The sequence below is a fragment of the Chinchilla lanigera genome, unplaced genomic scaffold (assembly GCF_000276665.1).
Source record: "Chinchilla lanigera isolate Chin_1 unplaced genomic scaffold, ChiLan1.0 scaffold00088, whole genome shotgun sequence".
NCBI classification, from domain to species: domain Eukaryota; kingdom Metazoa; phylum Chordata; class Mammalia; order Rodentia; family Chinchillidae; genus Chinchilla; species Chinchilla lanigera.
Window position 1 is genome coordinate 1,782,565 of NW_004955489.1, and position 24,606 is coordinate 1,807,170.

At 46.5% G+C, this 24,606-nt stretch overlaps 1 protein-coding gene across 1 annotated transcript in view; it reads right to left on the reverse strand.

The window, feature by feature from the left end:
- The window catches only part of Hhat (hedgehog acyltransferase), a gene marked incomplete in the record, with an annotated part of 314,509 nt that overhangs the window by 228,985 nt on the left and 60,918 nt on the right, over positions 1 to 24,606 (reverse strand). Inside the window, 3 exon segments of the mRNA XM_013504483.1 lie at positions 2,707 to 2,878; positions 11,294 to 11,509; positions 16,169 to 16,363. Coding sequence (XP_013359937.1) covers positions 2,707 to 2,878; positions 11,294 to 11,509; positions 16,169 to 16,363 — 583 coding nt within the window.

Sequence of the window (24,606 nt, forward strand, 5' to 3'; positions counted from 1 at the left end):
TATATTCCTAGTCTATCTTAAATTTCTCTAGTTGTGTGTGTGGATATATATCTATATATATCTATATAGATATATATCCACACACATAATATTGATGACAATTACAGAAATTCAAGATACACTAGATATTAGGCTGTTTGTATTTCTAAACTATTTTAAAGTCTGATGCAACAGTAGGGGAGAGAATGTTTTTTGTAGGCAAAAAGTTAATAATTGCCACATCTATACAGTAGATACACAGTATTTATATAACTCCTGCAAATTTTCTAGATGTTTAAAACTCCTAAGAATTACAGAAAAGTTTAAGTATACAATACCACCTGTGAAGTATTAGCCAAAAAAGTTTAATCTGTAGAACTTTCTGATACAGCTTTTAGTATATAACATGAAAACAAGACATAAAGGACTAAGGTAACTGGCATACCAAGGAGGCTGGTGGCAGAGTATTCTGTAAGACAACTGGCCAAGTCTTTTCAGCAAGTCAATGTCAAAAAGGGTGGATGACACATTAGACAATCTCAAGGAAGAAAAAACATTAGCATCTTGTATTTGACATCAGCTTGGCTAAACCTGGTATAGAGGACTTTTTTTGGTATTAATTGCTAAAAATATGATTATTGTCAGGCACGAAATGAAAATGAAAATTTAGTAATGTGAAAGGGTAGAGGTCATTGACTAAAACAAACCTCAGGTTGCAAAATTATACAGGGTACACATAGAGCATAAACTCATCTGTGAAAATCATAAATATGTGTACAGTAAACACTGGGGAAGGGTAAACATTAAGATTTTATCCAATGTAAACTCTAAATAGATGATAATATAATACTTTCCTTTTTAAATCTGGGGTGATTTATATATTTCCATTTTCTACAACATTAATGTATATAACAAAAGACACTTTTAATTTTTAAAACCTTTAGAAGAAAATTGAAGAGAATATCTTTATAACCTTAAAGTAGAAAAGAATTATTTTTAAATGACGCCCCCCAAAAAAAGCATAAAGGAAAGTTGATAAATGCTACCACAGTAACATAAAGTCTATTCATGGAAAGGTAAAAATAAAACAGAAAAAAATAAAGTCTAACCACAAACCAGAAGATGACATTAATAGCTGCAACAAAATACAAACTAAAAAAAGGTGGTAATGTGGAATAAATAACTCCCATGACTTCATTAAAAAACAAAGTCCTAATAGAAAAAGTAACAGAAGTTACCATGTCATATCACTGAAAATGATATGCCAAAGTCTGTAAACCTATTAAAAATACTCAGACTAGTAATTACGGACATACAGATTAAAACTATGCGACATAATTCACACCCACCCCTCCCCACCTGGTGCTCTCCCTTTGGTCTCATTTTATCACTAAAACCTCGCAATATCAGTTACCCCCAACTACAAAAACATCTATGAGAGAGGGGCTCAGAGTCTTCAGATATAACAAAACAATAAGGCACTGCAAATACTAATCACCCTGATTTGACCAGTGCACACAGTACACAGGTGGTCAGACGTCACACTGTCCCCCACAGATACGTGCAGTTATCGCACACTGATGAAAAATTTAAAGAGCCTTCTGCAGCCAAAAAAAATGCAATAAGAAGCCACACAAATGTAGTTTCACAAAAAGAAAGAAAAGATCTGTTTGGGAAGAGGCAGCTGTCGTTAAAACTATTCACCATTTTTTCAGTCTGAAAATGTTTCTTCCCCCGGAAATTTCTGATTAAGTATGTATGACACCAAAGACAATCGAGAGTTTAAAAGTCTATAAATCATCAAATAGATAAGAAGCCCTGAGCAGGGAGTGGCTCCATCTGCGGGAAGTTCACGCTCCACTGCAGCTATGGGTTGGAGGGCAGCCAGCACCAGTGTGGGCCGGAGGAGCTCTCAGAGGACAGGACAAGGGAGGACGGAGGTACATTTCAGAACAAGCACGGCCCTGCTGTGCTGGCCAGAGGAATAAAGGACAATGGGTTCTTCAGCAAATCCCACACTGGAGAGGAAATAAGACTTCCATGCCACCCACCTGGCAGTGTAGAGAAAAAGGTAGCTAAGAAAAAAGGACGAGAAAGGGCACATGCACACCATCGTGTGCAAATACACACACGCGCCATTCATTCTATCCACCAGCCACCTCCCTAAGCACACCCTTAACGTGGATTACATCATTCAGTCTTCAAAACCACCCCAGAAAGGCAAGTCTCACTTTAGAAATGAAGATGGCAATGCTCAGACAGATTTAATAAGCCGCCAAAGGTTGCCCGCTATTGGTGAGTGCGGCTGGGATTCAAACCCAAGCCAGTCCGACTCTTTCCTGAGCACACGCAGAGGAACAGGCACACTGCACAACAGCTCAGTCTTGGAGCAACTCCAAGGCTGCCCCCAGCAACGCTCGCTCTCTACTGCCACGTCTGATGCAGCCATGCAAGGAAGATGTGCACTCAGCTAAGCTCAGCAGGATCCCAGCACAAATCGCTGCACCCTTGATCCCCAGGCCACAAGGCACAGAGCTCACTTCCATCAACACACCAAGAGCTTCCCACTGTGTAATCTTGGCCACAGAAAAATGAGGTTAAACCACTATTGTTGTTAAACAACCTGTTGGTTGGCTCCAGGCAGCTGCACTCCGAGTACCCCCAGTGCAGATTTGCTCTGAAACCGACCACCGGTGCTCCTCCATGCTGGCAGGGTTGCTGCATTACCTAACGTCCAGCAGTTGACGTTCTGCAGGAGGACGGTGCTGCTGTAGATGGCATGCATGTACAGGAGGTGAACCATCAGCTCAGCCAGCGCCCACCAGCACAGCAGGCGACCCAGGCCTCGGGCGAGGACACAGAGGCTGTCCTTCAGCGAGCAGAGCTCTGGCTGCTGCATCTGTCAGGAAACAGAGACAAGGCATTAGCTTGTGGCCCCATTATTTATTAAAAATAATGTTTTTAATAAACTTCTCCAAAAATATACTGTGTTGCTACTTACAAAGAGTTGGATTGGTTTAGTTTGGGAGTACTCAAGGTTCTTGGGTGAAAAATATTCCAAAGAGGAGGAGGAGCCCAACATGCTGCCCCAGTACCCAGAACTGTGACAAGTCCATCTTCCCCACTGCTGCCCCTGGGCAAGGGCCCTGGAAAAACCCAGGCCAAGAGGGAGACACTCGGTATGTTCCTGCCCTTGGGACCCTGCGCTCACTGGACTCCAGGTACTGGCCTGGCTGTCTTCTCCCATCATGCATTGTTGTCTGTGGCTAAGGAAAAAGAGGCACAGGTCTGGCGAGAGAAAGGGAGAGTGGGAAATAGAGCCAAAAAGTGAGAGGAAGAAGAGTATGCGTCTCTGTGTGGTTTTACCTCAAGTTGTTTTTGAAACAAAGCAGGGGACAAATATCTTGCTCAGCAACAAAGTATCATAAGGGTTACAAACATAGGCTTTAGTTGGATTCAATCAGGCTCAAATTCCAGCACAAGCCATACAGAAAGTTGAGAAAACTTGGTGACAATTAAGTACATAGAACATGGGATTCACTAGGGCCAGTGTGTGACATATGAAAGCACTATGGGACTATTGTGCGTCTCCTATGTGCACCTTCCTCACAATCCTCCTCCTAAGTCCCAGAATCCCAGCCACGGGGAATAACAGGAAAGAGATCAGACCAAGGCATAAAGTGAGAGAGGGTGTTTTGATTGCTCACAGGAAAACTACAGGACAGCATCCCTTATCTAAATGTTCAGGACCAGAAGCATTTCAGATCTGAGAGTATTTCAGATTTGGAATATTTGCATGGATGTCACTGGTTAAGCATGATCTGAAAGTCTGCGCAGAAACTTGGATTTTGGAGCATTTCTGATTTTGAGGTTAGGAATGTTCAATCAGCACTGAAAGTAAACATTAAATGGACAGGACAAGACACAAAAAACAGTTCTGCCAAGGTAGCCGGCTTTGCAGACAATGCACAGTAATTTAAACACAGAGATTCTAGAATTCATAAACATGCTATAAGATTTGAGGCCAATTCAATTTCATTCTTACACCACTAGGCAAACACCAAAAAAAAAAAAAAAAAAAAAGCAAGAAAGAGCAGTCATAAATTTTCTGCATCTCACAACAAGATTTCAGGAGGTTGCAGTGAGGTATGTAGCCACGCCGAACCTGGGCCAAACCTGCACACCATGGCTGTTAAAGGACATCGACTTGACTTCGCATTGGACCTTTAGGCTCATGACACTAAGTAAACTAGAAGGGCCAGAAGTTCACTGGTCAGTCCAAGGTGGCGCCCCAGAGAAGAGGTGGGGAGTCCCCAGAAAGAGACTCAGGCAGATTTATTACAGAGTTAGAACATTAGAAAATAGGAAAGGGACTTGCGCTGAGACAGCTCCAAGGGCACACCTCTGATGGAGGAGATGAGACTGACCCATTAACGAAAGAATGGGACCTCTTATGGATCTGCTGGCATGGGCTTGGGTCTGGCTGAGCATTATCTCAGTGCTGGTTTTGCGGGATGGTCCCAGGAGAAGTCTTATTTGGCCTTGTCTGGTCTCCATGAGATGGCTGTTCTTCTTGGGACAGTCTCAGTCTTACGGAGGTTCTGCTGGAATCCAAGGTGACCACAGGGCAGTGACGGGAGACTTCCAGGTGCTCACTGGTAGCTATAAAACTCTTATCTTAGTGTACTGGCTTGAAGGGGAATGTAAATATAGGGCTAACCAACGCCGCTTGCCAGCTTTTAGAAAGACATGCCTAACATGATTAACATGTCTAAATGGGCAGCTGAACAAGGATCAAACCCAAAGTTTTAAGGTAATAAAGGAGACAGATACCTGTAGGCCCCAGGGTAGAGTCATTTTTTTTTTTTTTTTAACAAAATCACTTTTAAATCCCTGAATGCCTCAGAAGAAAACACAAATCCTACTTTTAATGAGTAACAGGTTAGGGGTCTAGGAGTTTGTGTGACACTAGGCAACTCTGCAGCTGCTGTCTGCACTAGGAACCCGGTGCTATGGCTCCTTCTGCCACCAGGAAACAGCAGGCACTGCCCACATGCCAGGGGATCTATTTTTATTCTTCTTTTAAGCATACGTCCTATCACTTCCTGAAACTATCTTCCTAACACCAGAAGCCAGGCAAGGCAATCCCGCTGGCTCCATGGTATCGCAGTAGCTACTTAGCTAGCCCTGCTCCACTCATCCCTACCATCTCTGAATGGAAATGTGTAAAGCTGACTTGCAGTAATCAAGTAACTTCGAGGACAGCATGCAACAGTGACCCACAGCAGGTCCATTTCTGGGCATAAACTGAGACCTGGCTCGTTACCGTCAGCACATATACACAGAGAGGCCCTACAGAGTCCGCAGCAGTGGGTCTACCAGCCAGTGGATCATGACATCCTCAGGGCAGAAATGCCTACTGCCAACTCATGAATATCTATGCTATTTAACTAAAGAGAAATAAAAAGGAGATTATTCTAGTATCCAACAGCAACGGGCTGGTTAAATGCATGACTGCACTTTAATATTATTTAGCTATGAGAACTATTTTTATTCAACATGAATAACAAGGAGAAGGTAGAAAAATATACACCAAAATGACAACAGTGATAATCTTTAGATTATCTTTTAGGAGTTTTTGACAATTTAAATGAACTATTTTTGTAATCAGGATGAAAGTAAAACTGAAAACTTCGGACCTGTCTGTCCGTGAGCAGGCACGTTAGGCCCGCTCTGTTCTGCATCCACCTCCAGCAGATGCACCGGCAGGGCTCTCACTGGGAGCCAGCGACTTCTAAGAGCAGGTCTGCTCTCTCTTATGCCAGAGTGACTTTTCCTCCTTAACTTCCCGCCTCACTCAGTCTTCAACTCTTTTCACTCTGTACTGACTTCATCTTTTTCATCTCCACCCTTTTTCTAGCCCTAAGAAGCAAATTCATCTTGACGTAGTAAGGGCCGGTAAATGAGGAACCAGTAACAAAAACAATGCTACGGTCTCTGTGTGTGTCCCTCCTAATTCATATTTTGAAGTCCCAGCCCCCCGATCTGAGTGACAGTCTTTGAGCCTAAAAGTGGGGTCTCTGAGAGGTGATGAGATCATGACAGTGGGGCCCTTAGAAGAGAGACATCAGAGGGCCAATGACTGGCTCTGCCACATGCGGGGACATGGTACAGGGGTGCCATGCTGTGAGCAGGAAGGGGGCCCTCGCCAGATGCCAAGTGTGCTACTCCCTTGGCTGTGGGTTCCTGGCCTCCAGAACCATAAGAAATGGAGTTTGGTTGTTTGAAACCCGGGTACCAGTTTACGGCATTTTGTTACAGCAGCCCCAGGGATAAGACAAGTGGCATCCATTCGCTGTAAGGCAAGAAGAGTTTACGCCAAGGCAACGAGGCCGAGGACAAAGAAGCCCAGAGTCACTCAGGCTCAGCAGGTGGCTTTTCCTGCTCCCACTCACTCGGACAACAGCACGCTGTCTGCTTACACACGGCAATAGCCGCAAAGGCAGTATGGCAGAAGACAACCTTTTCATAACTGAGTGGCTCTACTACTTTTTTTTCAGCACTAGGGAGTCAATCCAGACTCTTCCTACTAAGCTACATTCCAGATCCTTTTCTAAACTTTCTTTTTTTATTTTGAGACAAGGTCTTCCTAAATTGCCCAGACTGGCTCAAACTTGCCACTGTCCTGCCTCAGCTTCCGAGAGCACTGGGATTACAGCTGTGCAACACTATACCCAGCTCCAGTCTAAACAATCAGCTATGCACATGGTGCACAGGCTACTGAGCATAAACCCACCTCAAGCACAGGTCCTCTGACATCCAGGCCTGTGTCTAAGGGCTCAGGACACCACGTCATCCGGGCAGCCCCATCCCCACAAGTAGAGAAGGCAGCTGGCTTGGAAGGGAGCCAGGACACAGCCAGAGCTAAATATCGCCTCTGCCTCTCAGCTGCAGGCAATCACCCTCAAGTCAGCGTGGACCCCTCTGACCCTCTTCAACACGTACAGCCTAACACGACACACGTACCTGTAATTAACAGCCACAACATGTGTTTGTGGCTGACTGCTTCCCAATACTGACTTACCTGCTTTCCACAGGCCAAAACTCCCCCATCAGGTTGGATAAGGCATAACTATGTGTCATCACTGGACCAGAGGGCAGGATTTCTCATTCTGAGCAACAGAGATGCATATTCCTTAGTTGTGCAGATGCACCCAGGAGAAGGAACACAATCCAGCTGCTCACTCTATTTGCTTTTCCCTAAATGAAGGCCTTCTGTCTTCCTACAGGGTTGTGCTGTTACAACAATCCATTTATACCCTAACCTAGTGGACTCACTTCTATTTAAACCTGTGCACCCAGAAAAGCAGACAAGCCACACAGAGTTCATCTAATGAGCACCGCTGCTGTCTTGTCTGCGCACGAGCACCTCACTGGAGATATTTGCACCGAGGGGTTGTCAGCCTTAAGACCACTGCAAACTGCCACCGCGAGAATTTTAGGTTCAGGCCCCACTAAAAAATACACATGAACTCACCTGCAAAGTACATTTTAAAGCACATTATATTTTAAGACCTCATTTCATGCAAATTGCATAAAAGGGAACAGTGAAACCTTCTCTCTCTCAGAAACGTTCTGGTGATTAGAGATGACAGCCCTCAGAGATGAGCGGTCTTTCCCGCCCCTCCCCAGCAGTACAAACCAGAGAGCAGCAAGCAGAGGCAGGAGCCGCACCGCTGCACAGTGGGCCAGCTCTTCTACCCTCCCCAACCACAGGCCACAGCCCTGCTCCCCAGCAGGCCTCACGCCCTGCCCGCACCCCCGCCGGGCTGGGTGCTGTGGTCCTTCTCAGACAGCGCCGGGGCCTGCAGCTGGGGTTACTGTCACAGCCTGGACTTGGTCTGGCTGGCTGCTGCCTCCACACCTGCAGGTGTACCGCGCCACACTCACGCCCCTCTAACTGCTGTCGCGCAAACTCAGCGTGCCAAGGCCCGTTTCTCACCCTTCTGCCCAGCACTGCGTGCACTGAGCCCCCTGTGCCTTCCCCTGCTCGTCTGCAGTATGGTCGCAGCAGCGTCTCCCTCAGCAGCTTACCTGGGGGTGAGAGCTAGAACTCGAGAGCTGCCTGGAGTGAGCGCTCTGGCAGTGTGGATGCAGTCGGCACCATCCGGTGCTCTCAGAGCCACAGCCGCATTCAGCCACCTTGAAGAGAATTTCGGGGACACGGCCACCCGCCTGGCCCTTGCCAGCCGCTCAGCGGCAGCCTGCATCTCTTCAAACAAAGGGTTGAAGCTCCTCAGTTGGCTGAGGGTGGTCACTGCCAGAATCCCTGCCACTGTGGCCTCCACCAGGCTGGACACCAGGGCACTCCTGGCCTAGACCGACCATAGAATCGTCACATGCTTCTGTCTAATAATAACAACAACAGGAATAAGTAACCAGTATGGCTTCTGTCTCGAGCCACACTGGCCACACAGAACCACTTGGCTGTCACAACAAGCCGCAAGGGAGGTGCTGCTGCTCCTCACGGTTCACAGTGGTGAGCAGATGAAGGGATGCTCCTGCCCCTCTCGGAGGAGGCAGGGCAGGACTCGAACCCAGGGGCTTGGGTGCCAGAGCCTCTGTGCTCCAGCTCCACGCCCCCTCCCTACTGAGCACTGGCAGGGGAGCTCCAGCTGCCTCTCCGGCTGCCTCTGAGGCTCACCCCCTCCCCACCTATGCAAAGGAAGCCGAGCAGTCTCCGGATGAACAGATGAGCAGCAGGTAGCCTTCCAGGTCCTCCTGGACCCCACCTGCCCTAGTTTAGGATCTGAAATGCACAGCATCGTGGCCGAGAAAAGCTGCCGCTGACGTTTGTGAACCTCTAAAGGCCGTCAGAAACAGTCTTGTAACATGTGAGTCCTACTTGTTCGTGACTGGAGAGCGCACATTTCATGTGCATATGACAGAGGGCACTTCCGCACTTCTGTCGCCTCACGCATGGAAGCTTTCTCCAGGCCAGGCCTCCACTCTATCGCCTGGAGCTGGAGGCCCGAAGAAAACTGCCTTTCCCTCCCGGTCGGTTCCGCTGTGGGGCTCTACTGCCCCCTGGTGGTGAAGCCCCATTCTCCAGCTCTATGTTGCTAAACTTTGGCCTGGCAATCTAAGCAAGAACCTAAATTTCTGGATTACCTGTCCTCATGTGCCAGGGCATCTTGTGCTACTAGATTAGCATTTTAGCTCCCCTCTTCCTGCAGGTGCTAAGAACCCCACAGGCCCCTGGGCAACTGCAGAGACCTCCTGAATCATGTTTTATTTGTCCTGTAGCTTTTTCCTGACCATTTTCTCAACTTTTCTATGCCTTTCCAAATTCCCTGGACTCTGCATTTGCTGTCTCTGGAAGGCATGGAAAGAGAGGGATGAGACATAAATGGAATCTGGAGTCTCTACCCGAACCCCTACAGGAAAATGTGACCCCCCTTCCCCTTTTCCTACCCAGACTGAGACTTAGGAGACCGAGAGTTCTTGGCTGAGAATTTTGGTAAACAGTCATCTCAAGACCTGCAGGACCCAAAGACAGGTTTCTGATACTCCTGCTGCATCCTAAAGGCCACAATTTGAAAGGAGATAAATTATTATAAACTATAATAATTGTGCAGAATAAAGTGCAGACTCCATAGGGAACATCTTCTTATGGATAGGATAAGATGCAGTTAGGAAAATAATTGGTCTCGAATGGACTGAGCTGGTTTCTCTGAGAATGACTATCTGTCCCCAGGAAGGAGAAGGGTGAATATTTCATCCAAAAGTTATTGTCTGGAGAGTTTGGAAACATTCAAAATTCACAAAGTCAAGGAGCTTGTGAAAGAGACACAGTGTGGAAGATCTGATCCACCCCATTCTGGGCCCCTCAGGCTTCCCACGGGGAGGAAATTGGGATAGTACTTTCAGCCGGGAGCATGCTCCAAGTCACCTGGAAGGTCTCTTAAGCCATATTGCTGGGCCCCACCCCAAGGTCAGGTGGGCTGGCGCCGGGTCTGGGACACTGCAGGTCCAGGGACCTCACTTAGAGCACCCTGAGTGAGAAAATCAGCTGCCATCGCTATACCACTTCTGCCTTCTAGCAGTCACTTAACACAGTTTCAAACACATCTGAAATGGCCTCACGACAAAAGAGTGATTCTATATAACCCACACAGAAGTACAAGAGACCATACACTAAACCTACCTGTGCCTGGAGTATCAATTTCATTTAAAGGTTTCTGGAGGGTAAAAGTTACATAATTTCACTGACAATTTTAGCATATAATGTTATTGTTATAATGTAAAAGCCTACTTTTAAATCCAATATGTAACTCAGTGGAATTTTTGAGACAAAATAAGTCATTTCTAGGAGCCTTCCTTCTCAACGGCACCTTTCATGCTGCCCCCCCCAGAAATGGGCAACACTACTGCTGGCCCTGAGCTCTGAACTATGCTTCCAGGCGTGTGCACATATGTGTATTGTGTGTGCATGTGTTCTGTGTTGTATGCATGTCTGAACATTTTGTTCTCTCCTCCACCAAGACTGTTCTGCTTTAGTGGTAGGGGCTGAGCAGAAATAGCCCTTGGGAAACTCTTTTCAGTATTACTGACCATGAACATCTAAGGCGAATTGACTTAAACATGTCCCATGAGACCAGCTGTGGCTGAGGGAGGTAGGAAGTGGGGGGAGCTGGGGGAAGGTGTACTGGGAGGGAGAGAGCTGCCTAACTTGTCATCTCTTAGGAGGATGCTGTCCAGAGAGGGAAGGCAGGACCCTGGGTACACGCAGGACTCAGCCCGGACCTGCAAATGCGCTGCTGCCTTCCAACAGTCTTCACCTTTATTGTTTTCTCATCTAGATGACCAAGTGATTCCCAGACTACCACAGGGCTACTTCATAAGCAGTTTGTGAATATGAAAGGAAATATACTACTTCCCAAACAAACGGCACAGTTAGCTTCTCTTCCCACTTTTTCAAGTAATACCATCATAATCAAACTTCTTCTTCCCCTGGGGCTTCACTGTAGGGGACAGTGGCTCCCAAGTCCCTGTCTGCCGACTCATGGACCCCAGGAGCCACAGTCCACCCTGTTGGGCCCCTAGAGCTGACACCCAAGAGACAGGCCAACCTTGGCTGTGCCAGTTTGTTCTCTGATGTAGCTGAACTATTTGTAGAAACGTGTGACAGTGAACAGTGTGCATTTTCATTTGCGGACACACAAAGTGCAGAGACTCAAACTGTACAGATGAGTAGAGCAACGTGGACAGCGTCTCAAGCTACCAACCACCCACCCAGTCCCAGGGGTGCTACCTGTTTGACGAACTCTGGGAAGTTGAGGATAGGCCCATTGTGGAAGACGGGATAATAGAAGACGTACACCAGCATCCAGGGAAAGGGGTGGGCGGCACACACAGTAGGCAGCTGTTGCCAGCAGAACTCCAGGCTGAAGCTGGTGTAGTACAGGCAGCGGACAGTCAGCGTGAACTGCAGCAGGTAGTACTCACTGTCGGTCTGGTACCACCTCCTCTGTAACGCCAGAAGGACAGGACAACCAGTAAGCGGCCAGAAGGGCAACGACCCATCGCAGTGCAGCCAGCTAGCATGGCTGCCTCTGTCTGGGAAGCCCAGGAGGAACATGCTCCCTGGGCACATCAGCTGCACCATCAAGGGAGAGCAGAACAAATGAATCCCACTAAATCCCACTGGTAATCAAAGCAAGCAGCAAAGGCCGGAGCATAGCTCAATAGCACAGCCTGTGCTTAGCATGTCTAAGGCATTAACAAGCAGTGGAGAGGAAACCATCTGTAACACCAACCATCAAATTGGCACACAATGAAGGCTTTCCTGGATATGCATCTATGAGAGGCATCCTGGATAGCACGGAGGTCAGCTACATCCCGTGGATACTCCAGCAGCTTCTCCAACAATGCTGATGGCCAAGGGGGGCCTGTGACTGCCACGTTCTGCCTTCAATGCATTTTTCTTCTTGCTCTTCTGTCATTAATGTGTTAAATCAAACAGATGAGACTAAGAGGTATGTGAAATGAAAAGTTTATGCAGCTGTTACACAGGATAGCCAAAAGTAAAAGGACTCATCCTAGCTGGCTGTGGTGGTAAATCCCCAGCAGTACATGAGGCTGAAGCTGGAGGATCACAAGTTCCAGCCCAGCCTGGGCAACTTGGTGACTTAGCAAGATTCTGACTCAAAAAATAAAATAAAATAAAAAAGACTGGCCCTGGAACAAACTCCCTCAGCCACCAACAGCATGGCCAGAGAGCAGCTGAGAAAACATCAACTGGACCTGGGGTGTTTAATACCAAAAATCTTGGAGATGAAAACACAAATCATTTACACTGACCCTACATTGGTATAGACAGAAGCAAGAAGACACAAAGCCAGTAAAGTCCTGGAGGAGGAGGAGAATCCAGAGAGAAGTGTTGGCTACCTCTGACTGGGTGGTTCTAAAGGCACAATATGATGTCACCTTTATACCTAATCTTTAACCTACAAGAAAAGAATTTCGAGCAGTTCTTTTTCTTTGTCAATTTAGCTTAAAGCTATCAGTTAAAATAAAATTTTTTGTCTCTTTCCTCCTTGCTCTCTCTGTCCTGTAACTTAAGGCATCTCAATTCTCTTACCATTACCAAATGACCTTTATTTTTTGTTGTTTTTTTTTTGGGGGGGGGTTGTTGTTGTTGTTGTTGTTTTCCCCAGTACCAGGAATCGAACTCACGACCTTGCGCTTTCAGGCAGGCACTGTGCCGCTGAGCTAAATCCCCAGCCCCACCAAATGACCTTTAGAGACAATATTCAAAAGAAATACTGTAGTCCCTGCTCTTCATGTGTATCAAGGAGACAGGTGTGTTGAAAATGCAATTCCACTGAGCAAAACAAAAGTAACATGCATGTGCAAAAATATGCATGGGACCGAAGACAAGAGGAAAGTGTGATAAAGTGCTAACAACATTGGAGAGAGTGAAAACACGGAATATCTCGTAGTCTTCATATTGTCCTACATTTTTCCATAATGTGTATACACTGTTTCTTGGTGAGAAAACACACTAGGGTCATATATATACGAGTAACAGAACTCTCGGTCAAAGGAAGGAGTAATTTGACCAGTGAAGGTCTTCTAAGGCTCTAGACAGAAAAACTAACTCTGAACAGTATAGTATCTACTTTACATCCAGGATCAGCCACCAAAGGGGAGGAGTCTACTCAGATAAAAAAAACCACCTGAGAACACGTCTGAAGCCCTGACTTGCCTCTGGTCACAATGTTTACCTGCCACCATAAATCCACATGACAAATGAACATTTATTCAACAACACCCATAACGGATGCTATCTCCCAAGAAATGATAAACAGAACTAGATTCTGTTTTCTGCCATTGTGAGATCCGAAAAGTTAGCTGTTGATTTGTTTTTACTTTTGTTGCAAGTCTATTTTTAAGCACACTCATCTAAATGACCGCCCAGTCAGTCTGGAAAGCTAAGGCTTTTGGTTAAGACAGAAATGCTACCTTGTCTGCGCTCACAGCCCATATTAGCTGCACTGTGTTGGTAAGGGTGCAGAAAAGGATGGCCAAGCAACAGCAAAAAAATACCTCAACTTTCAAAATGCTCCATCCATCCTGTCACTTAACACAGATTTCACCCTGGGGACAATCTATGATGAAGGTAAGATAACTGTCACTGTGGTTTTCCAAATGGTGAGACTGAGGCTGAGGTTAAATGGCAGACTCCAGCTTCAACAGTAAAATAGGACAGGGAGCAGAAGAACTCAGAGACCAGGCTGTCAGACTCACCTCTCCCACTGAGCTCGTTCCCACCGTGGGCAGATTCAGGTCCCACAAATTCTAAACACGGTCACCTGGATCCAATGGTGAGCCAGCAAGTGAATAATGAATAAAAATAAGACATTACAGGAGCTCCAGCCCTGCAGTGATTGAAGACAGGATATCAAGACTTCCCAAGAGTGTCTGTGCAAGGGGTGTTAATGTGATACAGGTAAGAAAGAAAAGAGGGCCACACAGAAACACATGAGCGAGCATCAGGCAGCACTAGGACAGCTGCGGCCCACAGACTGCGTGTAAGTGGCCAGCCTCACTGGAGCCCTGCGAGCCACTGCACACACCTGCTAAAGGGAAAATCCTCACACCAATTCAATTTGGTAGAGTTTATTCAAACAAAGAACAACACAAAGCAAAACAGGACTCACAGATTGGGGAGCTCCCAGAACTAGAGCAGGTTCTGAGAACTCCAGCCAGATGGAAAACAACTTAACTGGCTACAGCCTATTCAATCAACCAATTAATTGGTTACAGCTTAAGTACTTAATTGTTCACAGCTTAATTAGATAATTGGCTACAGGGCCTTCAGCAACCAACCAAAGCTAAGTCACTGCGATTAAACTCCACACTGGTTTGGTATTCCTGACCCAGCACAGGTACCTGGTCCAAATCCACGGACTCTCACAAATTGTAATGAACATCCGTCTCTTCCTCTGCCTCGTCACATTTCAACAGCCACACTTGCTCTGGCCAGGCATCTGCAGAGAACTGACCTGGCTGGAGTCCTGTGCCCAGGGGCCTGGCGTGACTGGCCTTCCTCTCGAAGAGTTTATACGCTGGTCTGCAAGGCCAGACACGTAAACCACTGCACCACGCCAAGATGCCTGTGATGATCTATGTCACAGTGTGTGAGCACGAAAGCTCACAGCACAGAGCGCAGCAGCCCAGGGCACTCCACACCGCTCAGTGACTCCACCTGAGGAATGTGAGAGAGACCACCCAGGCAGGACACGGACAGGGTTCATAGAGAGACAGGACTCAGTTTAGAGACTATACTATGAAGATGACAAGAGGTTTGTGAAAAAGAGGCTGGTTTAAAGACACAGAATTTAAAATGTCTAAAGAGAAAAGGGAAGATTTCCCAGATTCCAACAGCAGTAAAGGATGGACAGGGAGAACAAAGTGGCTCTAGCCTGGACCACAAACCCCTAACGTCTTCAGAGTGTGAGCTCTCTCAACCCAGTAGGTGTCAAAGCTGACTGACCACGAGGCTGACAGGCTCTAATGCACACACACTGGAGCTGGTTCCATGGACTGGCTCCTCCTGACATGCATTTCTCCCAAAGGAGACTAATGCTCCCCAGCCCTGCAACACAGATCTGACCGCTTCCCTAGCAGCAGTCTTGGATGACAAGACAAGACTGATTTTCGAACTTGAAAAGTGTATGTTCAACAGATGGGTGATTCAGGGAAGCCATGCAGACAGCACGAGGGGTCCCAGCCAGGCCCCAGCTTGCACAACCAGAGCCAAGTCATTCAACTCCTCCTGAGAGAACAGATAGCTCACAGCTCAAGCTGTGATGATCCAGAACCAGAAACACAGAGTTGGAAGAGCTGGCTGAGGAGCACCATCACGTGGCAGCACTCGGGACTCCCACACTTGGGGTGCCACCTCTCTGTTGGCCAACATCCCCTAGGCCAAGTCCAGGATCTACTCTCAGATATAAATGCACTGTTATTGTGACTAGAAAACAAACAAAGCTATGAAGGTGAAGATCCTGTTAAAGAAAAACTTACAGAATACAAACAGAAGCTGCCGAAGTGGCGTTTGAGCCCAATGTCACCCTCCTTTAGCACAAACAGGTAGTGGGATGTGTGCAGATACTGCTGCGTTCACAAAAATGAAAGCTTGTTTTGCTTTCTAAATAACAGAGCTTCCATTATTATCTATATGAATTGGTAAAAAGTAAATGTTTCATAAGCTAAGAAGAAAACCACTTGTTACATCTGTCTCACAGCCATCTGGGGCTGAGAATGAGATGAAGAATGGTGGCAAAAAAGCCCCCTACAGCTAGCAGGGCATTTGTTCAAATGTCTAGAGGACTCGTCTAGCTCTGACGCTGACCCTCTGGTCTTGTAACACATGGCACACTGTGCCAACCCAAGCAGGAAAGAAGGTACAGGGTCAGCCCTGGGCAACCTCCCAGTGCTGAGACAAAAGTCGGGACTAAAAGTGCAACAGCAGGGCACTCACACATAACCTGATATGGCCACTAGGGGCACCCCATCAAGGGTCTACCACTGGCTGGAAACAAGAGCATGCCCTGGGGCGTGAGAAAAGCAGGGCCTGCCGCTTCCTGAGGGTGAGATGACAAAAGAGCAAGGCACTTACCTTCATGTCCTCCACACCCTGCAGCCTCAGTGTAGAGAGCAGGAGGAGTGAACAGAGCCAGGACAGGAGAGGCGAGCGGAACTGGGCCACGCAGAATGCGATGGTGGTGTGCAGGAGAACCATGACCACGCCCGGGGTCCCCAGCGCACTCCAGCAGGCCCACAGCCCGTAGGCCATGAGAATCCAGGGTCTATGCTGTAGACAGGGAACAGCCCGTGAGGCAGGGGAGAGATGGTGAAAAGCAAGATGAGTGAAGGGCATTGTTATTAAACCGTCTGTGTGCTCCAGGATAACCTTTACTAAGCCACTAACCAAACTCTTGTTCTCACTGCCCTGGGGATTCAGACAGACTTTCCACCTCCAGCCCAGACTCCCAGAACTCCATGAAATCCACCCAGAAACAAGGAACCATTTCCTGCCTTCAGCCAAAGCTCCAAGACCACTGGATCCCACAACTTCTCTGCAGCCTTTTCAGCAGACACAGGTGGAAAAACCAAACCTGGAAGGCCACATCCTGCAAACCTATCCTTCCATAGGAGACAGTGAAAAGGTCCCGGTACACATTTCTAGCAAGTCCTGTGGAGGAGACCGGGCCATCCACACCACCAAGGCCTTTCTGAAACCTAGGACAGAGACTTACACACCCAATCACATTTTTTAATGTATTCTTATAGTCAGATGGATCCCACAGAAAATTGTATCTCTCCAGCTTTATGTGATGGTGAAGCCTGTGTATAGTCAATCTGATTGACACATTTATTCCTATTTTTAAAAGAATCAGGATTTTTCCTATTTGTCAAGTAGTTTCTATCTATCACATTGAATATCTAAACAGATGAATTAATATTTGCTATCATGACATGCTCATCCTATCTGGCTGGTAAATCCTCATTTAAAAACTATGTTAATGTTTTAACGCTGAGAGGGAACGTATATTATGGTGGTTTAATAATACAAACTTTGAAGTCCAACTGCCTAAATTTAAACATCAATGTTCCCACTAGCTAGCAGTGTGACCTAGGTGAGTTATTTAATCTCTCCGTGCCTCCATTTCTTCATCTGTACAACCTACTTCATGAGGTTGTTATAAGGACTGAGTAAATTACATGTGTGAAACACTTAGAATATCAGCATACACAATAAGGACTGTTCAAACACTACTTGCTATTCCCGAGGAAGCACAATGTCTCACGAGTGTGTACTGTGAAATGTGGTTCCAGGGATACACAGAGCTGAGACGTGGGGACTGACTGGATCAAAGTCTTCTCACAGAGGATAGAAGAGGGTACACAGTGTAAATCCCATGCTTCCATGTGAACTCTCCCCAAATATTGCCAAGTATTATTCTTTCCCAAACCTACACTCCAGCCCAAGAAAACATTGTAAAAGTGAGACTAGGTCACTCACTTCTAAATTCCAAGAAAACCAGAGAAATCTGAAGTTCATTTTTACTATTTTTCCACCCTCCAACCCACAGAAAACAATCACATAAATTTGCTTCAAACTTTCCCCCACTCACTCACCTCTGGGCAGAGACCAACTTTAAAAACCAAGGTTTCCAGAGACTATTTTAAGACTTGGTTCTCACAAATGAGAAAAAGGTTCTTTTCAACATGACTTGCAGCAGTCACTGCTGGGATTCTTCTCCATGCACATGTAGCCAGGCCCATATGTACATACACAGTTACACTTTTATTAAGTGCTATTTGATCCATTTGGAAAAAGCCTGCTTGCTGTGATTCATTTGGAACTCACTACAGACTGAAGCTGCCTCAACTTGGAAAAAGCTGAAAGAACTTCAGGAAATACTTACTAGTGCCGTGCACCCCCCATCTACTTGGGAGATTCCATGATGGCTTTACCAGCGGTCTCAAAAGCCACTTTGGGGCAGGCAAATATGTCCCATATTCTCACTCCTCAGTGTCTTCCTTGCCAAACAGCGTGGCAGACAACACTGAACACTGTTCTAAGATGTCACAAAAACGCTCCCACATTGCCCTTGTGCTCTCTACTCACTGAATAGTAGCCCACTTTTTCTCTACTCAGTACAAACAGGCATGAATACTGCTACACATTTTCATGTTAGACAGGAAATGAAAAGACAGGAATAATACAAAAAGAATCATCTACTGCACAACACTGTTGTATAAATTAGAATCCCACTAAAATACTGATTTTTATACCTTGCCTATAAAAATGCTGTTGGCATCCCATCCACAAAACACCATTAAAATTCTGATATCTGCTCAGAATCTCCAACTGGCTCCTGGCAGGGCAGTGCCCACTGTTTAGCCAAGCCCTCAGGGCACACATGCCCAGCCACCATCCCCACCCCACACAGGCCTAGGGCTGGAAGCAAGAGCACAAACAGGGACCAACCCACAGTAGTGTGGTACAGCCAGCCAGCAGGCCACCTGGGCACCAGCCTCCTTTCACAGCAGGGAGAGCTCCCCAGGTGTTTCAGCGGCCAATCTCAGCTGCCAAGTCCTAAGGACAGCCCTATCTCACCCACCTCTATACCAAGTGTGCTTGTGCATTTATGAAACATTTGTCTACCACTTAAGTCAAACTGTTTATCAACATTAAGCCATTGACATGAAATGGATCAGAAACTTTTTAACTTTCAAAAATAGAATGCGTTATGTTTTATTCCAAAGTAATATTTTAGGCATTTAGGATTTTTCCCCAAATTTTTAGGGTGATCTGAGCAGATATACAGCGTTGTAGTCACATACATATTCTATGTAAAGCCCAGTTTTTAAAAAGCATCTAGAAATCAAAATAGTCCAATTCATTTATGAGGCTCAAATGATAATTATGATAGGTAATTGCTGATCACTAGAAAATAAGGCACAAATAATCATTGATCAAGCATACAAAAAATGGCCTTGGACACTGGGTTACAACGGTTCCAATTTAGAAATTTAAATTTTAATTAGGTATAACTTCTACACAATGTTTATGTTTGTGAGATAGTTATAGATTCACACACAGTTGTAAGAAATAATACACAGCAATCCTTACACACTTTACCCAGTTTCTTCCAATGGTGACTATCTTGATTTGGATCTAAATGTCCCCTAAAGGCCAACTGATGGGCTTTCAGGGAATAGATTATGAGGACTCTACTCTCACCAATGGATTAATCTATTGGTTGATTTTTAGTTTGATGGCATTATTGGGAGATGATGAAGGCAGGAGGTGGGGCCCTATTGACAGGAGTAGATGCTGAGGGGTGTGGTCCTGGGAATATATCTGGTCCCCAGCCCCTTCCTCTGTGGCTTTTTCTCTTTTTCTCTGTGTCCTGGCTGTCATAAAGTGAGAAGCTTCCTTCTACTAATCTCTCCACTGTGACGTTCTCTGTCACCCTCACATCCACACACATGGAGCCGCTGACACGGACTATAACCTCTGAAACCGTGAGCCAAAAGAAATCTAAGTGTGTTTTCTTGGGTACTTTGTCACAGTGATAGAAAGCTGATGCAGTAACATTCTGTAGGACCATCATACAATACTACCACTACCAGGATATTACATTGTTACTATTCATGGAACTCACTCAGATTTCCTCAGTTCTACTTGTAATGTGTGTGTGTGTAGTTCTACACAATTTTATCACATGTTTAGGTTTGATATCCACCAGAAGACTCAGGACAGTTAATCATCCTAAGAATCCCTGATGTTGCCCTCTTATACCACATTTATCTCCTTCTTATTCCCCTTTCCTGACCTCTGACTACTGCAAATCTCTTCTCCATTTCTAAACTTCTGGCATCTCAAAACTCTTACAGTATGCAGCTTTTAGAATCTGCTTTATTTCACTCAGCATAATTAATTCTCTGGGGTTTCTTTCCAAGTTTCCATAGATATGGATGCTTTTCTCTTTTAACCACTGCATTTTCCATAGTGTGGAAGTACTACAGTTTATTGAACCACTCACTAGTTGAAGGGGACTGAGGCTGTTTCCCATTTAGAGCTATTACAAATAAAACTGCCACAAACATACGAGGACAGGTTTTTGTGTAAAAGTGAGCTTTAATATTTCTGGGATGACTGCCCAAGAGAGCACTTGCTGGGTGGCATGACAGTTCCACAGCAAACTGCCAAAGAGATTCCCAGCATGGCTTTGCCACTGTGAATCCCCAGCAGCAGTATCTGAGTGATCTGGCTCATCTGCATCTTTGCCTGCATTTGGTGGGAATACTCTGTTCAACCCAAGCCATGCTGGCAAGTGTACAGCGGTTTTAGTCTGACTTCACAATGCTCTTGCCATGGGTATCAAAGGCTGGGCAACCTGGTGCTGGAGGTTAAAACAGCTTGAGAGAACTTTGCTCAGCACAGGGTGACCCCTACATCTCTCTCTCCATTCCAGGCTCTTTGGTTTCAAATAGAAATGGAAAGCAGCAGCAGAAGGGAAACTTTCAAGGGTTCGAGGTAATAAGACAGAAACCAGACTTTATTTTCATAGCAGCAAAGCCATGCCCAAAGCACCCTGGCCTTTCTGATGGGACACAGAACCCATCAGGCAGGAAGACATCTTCTCCTCTGCGGCCCCAGCCCCGCTGCTGACACTGAGCCACCTCTTAAATGGGCCATAATGGACTCTCTACTAAGCAGGCTAAAGTCCTGTCTTGTTCATGTTACCATAATGTAAGCACAAAATCTAGCATATATCAGGTATTTCATAAGGAATGATTGAATGAATGGGAAGAAGAAAAGGAAGGAAGGATGGATGGCTCTGCGGGTGGGTGAGTGGATGGATATGGGTGGCTAGAGGAGCAGGCAGACTGATAAACTTCCACAAGTCTTGGATTTAATCAGGTAGAAATAAGAAGAAATTAGCACTAAAGTTTGGGTTTTTAGCCCACTAATGTGAAAACGTGCCATGTTCCATGTCTCCATTTGTTCTGCTTCAGCCCTTATAAACAAAGGCTGCTCTGAGAAGGGCACCATTTCAGTATCACTGCTTAGAACCCATTTTTCACACAAAGGGTCTCTTACAACTATACTTGTGTCCTTAACATTGGACAGGGCACAGGTACCAACCTACAAAAGCGAATGTAAGTAAAAGAACCTCCTGTCCCTCACCTCAGAGACGTAACCTGGAACACTACACAGTTGAGCTGGCCCACACCCAAGGCTGGAATCAGCACCCCTAAGAAAAGCTACAAGCTTGCCCTTCTTTCTTCGGAAAATACTATCCTCTACATCTTCTTCACATGGAGTCAGAATCCAGCCAGGAGAGACTGTCTGCGCAGGCCACCTCTTCTCCCCGAGGCACTCACTCTGTTGTGGGCGCCAAGTGACAGTGGGGCGTGCCTGAGTGGTTCCTGGGCAGCTCACCTCTCGGGAGAACTGAGAGTGCAAAGCCTGGGTCAGGAGTCCTGCTGGCAACAGAATCACACTGCTGTGCATTAATTCCTTTTGCACATCTGCCAAGAAACCACTCAGTGGAAGCATTGTTTGAGGAAGAAAGGGAGTCGATCAATATTCTTATGCATGGCATAATTTATTACACACTACATAATCAATTGCAGGTGCTGCAGAAGTAAATATATATATATAAAGACATATATGTGATATTCATATAAAATTTCTCCAAGCAAACAGAAAAAAGAAAAGTACCCCTCCCCAGCATCCAAACAACTGTATTTTACAGCTTTTCCTGGGAGCCAAGGCCAGAGGGCCAGTAGCAAGGGAACTTCACCCCTCCTCAAGAGTGATGGCAGTAGGAGACTCAGGATCCAGGAAAACCATTAGTGCACAGGACTCCTAGTGGGTGTATGGATCTGACAATCCCCAGGGAGGGAGCTCCTGTTCACTACAGCCTTCCAGAGCCAACACAACGGGACCAGGCTTGTCAACCTTCTGCATAGCCTGTGGCAAGGAGCTCAGCCTTCAGGGCTGCTGCTAATGATGTGGCTTCTCCCATCGAGGCCCAGTGAGCTCTGCTCTGGGGCCAGCAGCCCACGCCAGGACAGCCTTCCCCAAAGTTCGCCTAGGGGTATTTTTAGTTTTGAGGGCAGAGAACATAGTGTTTCAGGTGGTGGAAGGTGTCCAAAGAGGTGGTCCAACAGTGGTGTCCAAAAGAGGAGGTCACTGTCTGACCTGCCCAACATACAGTCCAATCATAACAGGGCCACAGCCAAAGCACAGAACTGGTCCTCAGCCTCCCCTCCCAGGGCACATGCAGTCTTGCCAAAACCCAAACTCAAACCCAAAGAGAGCCTTACACAGAGGAAAGATGTTTAACCTCAGCCAAGGAGCTAAGTAGAAAGTTTTATTACTTGTCATGACCCCCCTAAAATTTTTTTAAATGAAAGAAAGAACTTGATGCTTTTGAAAGCAACCTTCCACTCGGAGGGAGGAGGTAGGGTGTCTGGGAAAGAGCAGAGATGATGTCTAAGTGGAGACGGGAAGCATCCTTCAGGGCTTATGGTTGCAGCAGCGAGACTTGCCACAACCTGTCCCTCCCCAGCACCACCCAGTTCACAACATCTTGGGGGATAGGGAAATAAAAGACAACTAACTTCAGCCCAAATCTTCCACCCTGAATGAGAACCAGAAACAACTACCCAAATTAAGGCCATCTGGAATACTGAGTCCAGGTGGTGAAAGCCTGGAGCTAATGAGGCCAAAGCTGTGGTTCCTACTTCTGTAAGGGCCAGGCGACTCAGACAAAGAAGTCACTGTTTCCCTGCCACAAGCAGAGCCCTGCCCACCAGCTGTCTCACAAATCAAGCCTGTGGTCATACAGGGGACAGAAGAGACACAGTGAAGGAGATGACTCAGAACTCACCCTGCCTCATTCCAAGAAAAATACAAAGCACATCTAATACTGAAGTTGGACACAACGTGCTCTGCAGAGCAAGAGCCAAGTCCACCTGCCCACCCATGCATGACAACGGACACAGGGCGCTCAAGTATATGAGTCCTGTTTTCTTCAAGCCATAGCTCCAACACCACCTCCTCAGAGACCTTAGCTGACACCAGAATGGCTGATGTGGCCCAGTCCCAAGTGCCCACTGTGGCTGACCCCGCCATCACCACCCCAGGCAGGCCACCCCAGGCAGGCCGCAGCAATCATCCAGTATTTGGTTTCCTCCCTAACTTCCCACTCAATAGCCCCTCCCCAAGGAAACGGGCCCCATCTCCTGACCCTTCCCCCAAGACCAGGACAAGCTTGAAACAGGTTCAGAAAACAACATTCATGGAAGGACTGCTGATGTGCATGCACAGACGGAACCTCTGCCCTTGAGGATTTTAGAATCTCAAGACTGTCACCGCCTATCCTGAACACCATAGAGGAAACTGCTCCCAGGAGCAGCAGCCACCAGGTGCCTGGCTTTTGTCATATGCAAGTATAACCAAGGAAAGCACTGTGTTATGGCTTGTGTCTGGATGTCTCCACAAAGCCTCGTGCAGTCATGGGGCAGGCTTCCAGAATTTATGATTTATCCACGGTCCAATGCTAGGATTATGGGTGTGAGAGCTACATCAGCCCTGGGGCAGGTAGTCGGCATACAAGGTAAGGAAGGGAAAGAGGCTTGTTCACCGCCTCCCCTTTTGCTCCTGTTGCTTTTGCTGTCTACCACCACCATGAACTGTTGGTTGCCTTCTGCCAAGTGCCACCCTGCCTTGGAGCCAGCCAAGTATGGACTGAAACCTCCACAAACTGTGAGCTAAATAAACCTTTCCTTCCTTTATTTTGGCTGTTGGGTATTTTGTCTCAGCAACAAGAGAAAAGTAACCAAGATACACTGCTCTCAGGCCCACTCCACAACCCAGGGGGATCCAGAAGCAGCATTCCTACAGCATGACCAAGGGCACAGGCACAAAGATACAAATCAGCTTTGCTTGCACCTGTGGACTTGAGGGGCAAAGCTGCGGTGCACCCAAGTGCACTTACCCACTCCAAGTTCAGTCAGCCTCCACACCACAGATCCCACCAACCTCGAGTATAAAATATTCAGGAAAAAACTGAGCCTCTACTAAACATGTACATTACCATTACTCCCCAAACAACATAGCACCTACACTGTATTTGGTATTATAAGTAAGTAAAGAGATTTAAATTATACAAGAGAATGTTTGCAGGTTGTATGCAAACCTTTGGCCATTTTATATAAGGCATTTGAGCATCTGTGGATTTGGGAATCCTAAGGGGTCCTGGAACCAATCCCTCTGTGGATACTGAGGACCCATGATACCTCCTAGTTAAAGGGGGCCTGCACTTAAAGTTACAAGCAAATTAAAATGAAATGACATTGCTACAGTGACAGCCACGCCTCCACCACATGAATCCTTGGGACACACTCAAGCAGTGTCTGCACTAGAGCAGTTACCTATGTAACTGCAGTTTTGCACATGTGAAAGTACCCTTGATTCTGCACACTCTGAGCTTTCTATACATGGAATCATATCTGATCTATTTCTGT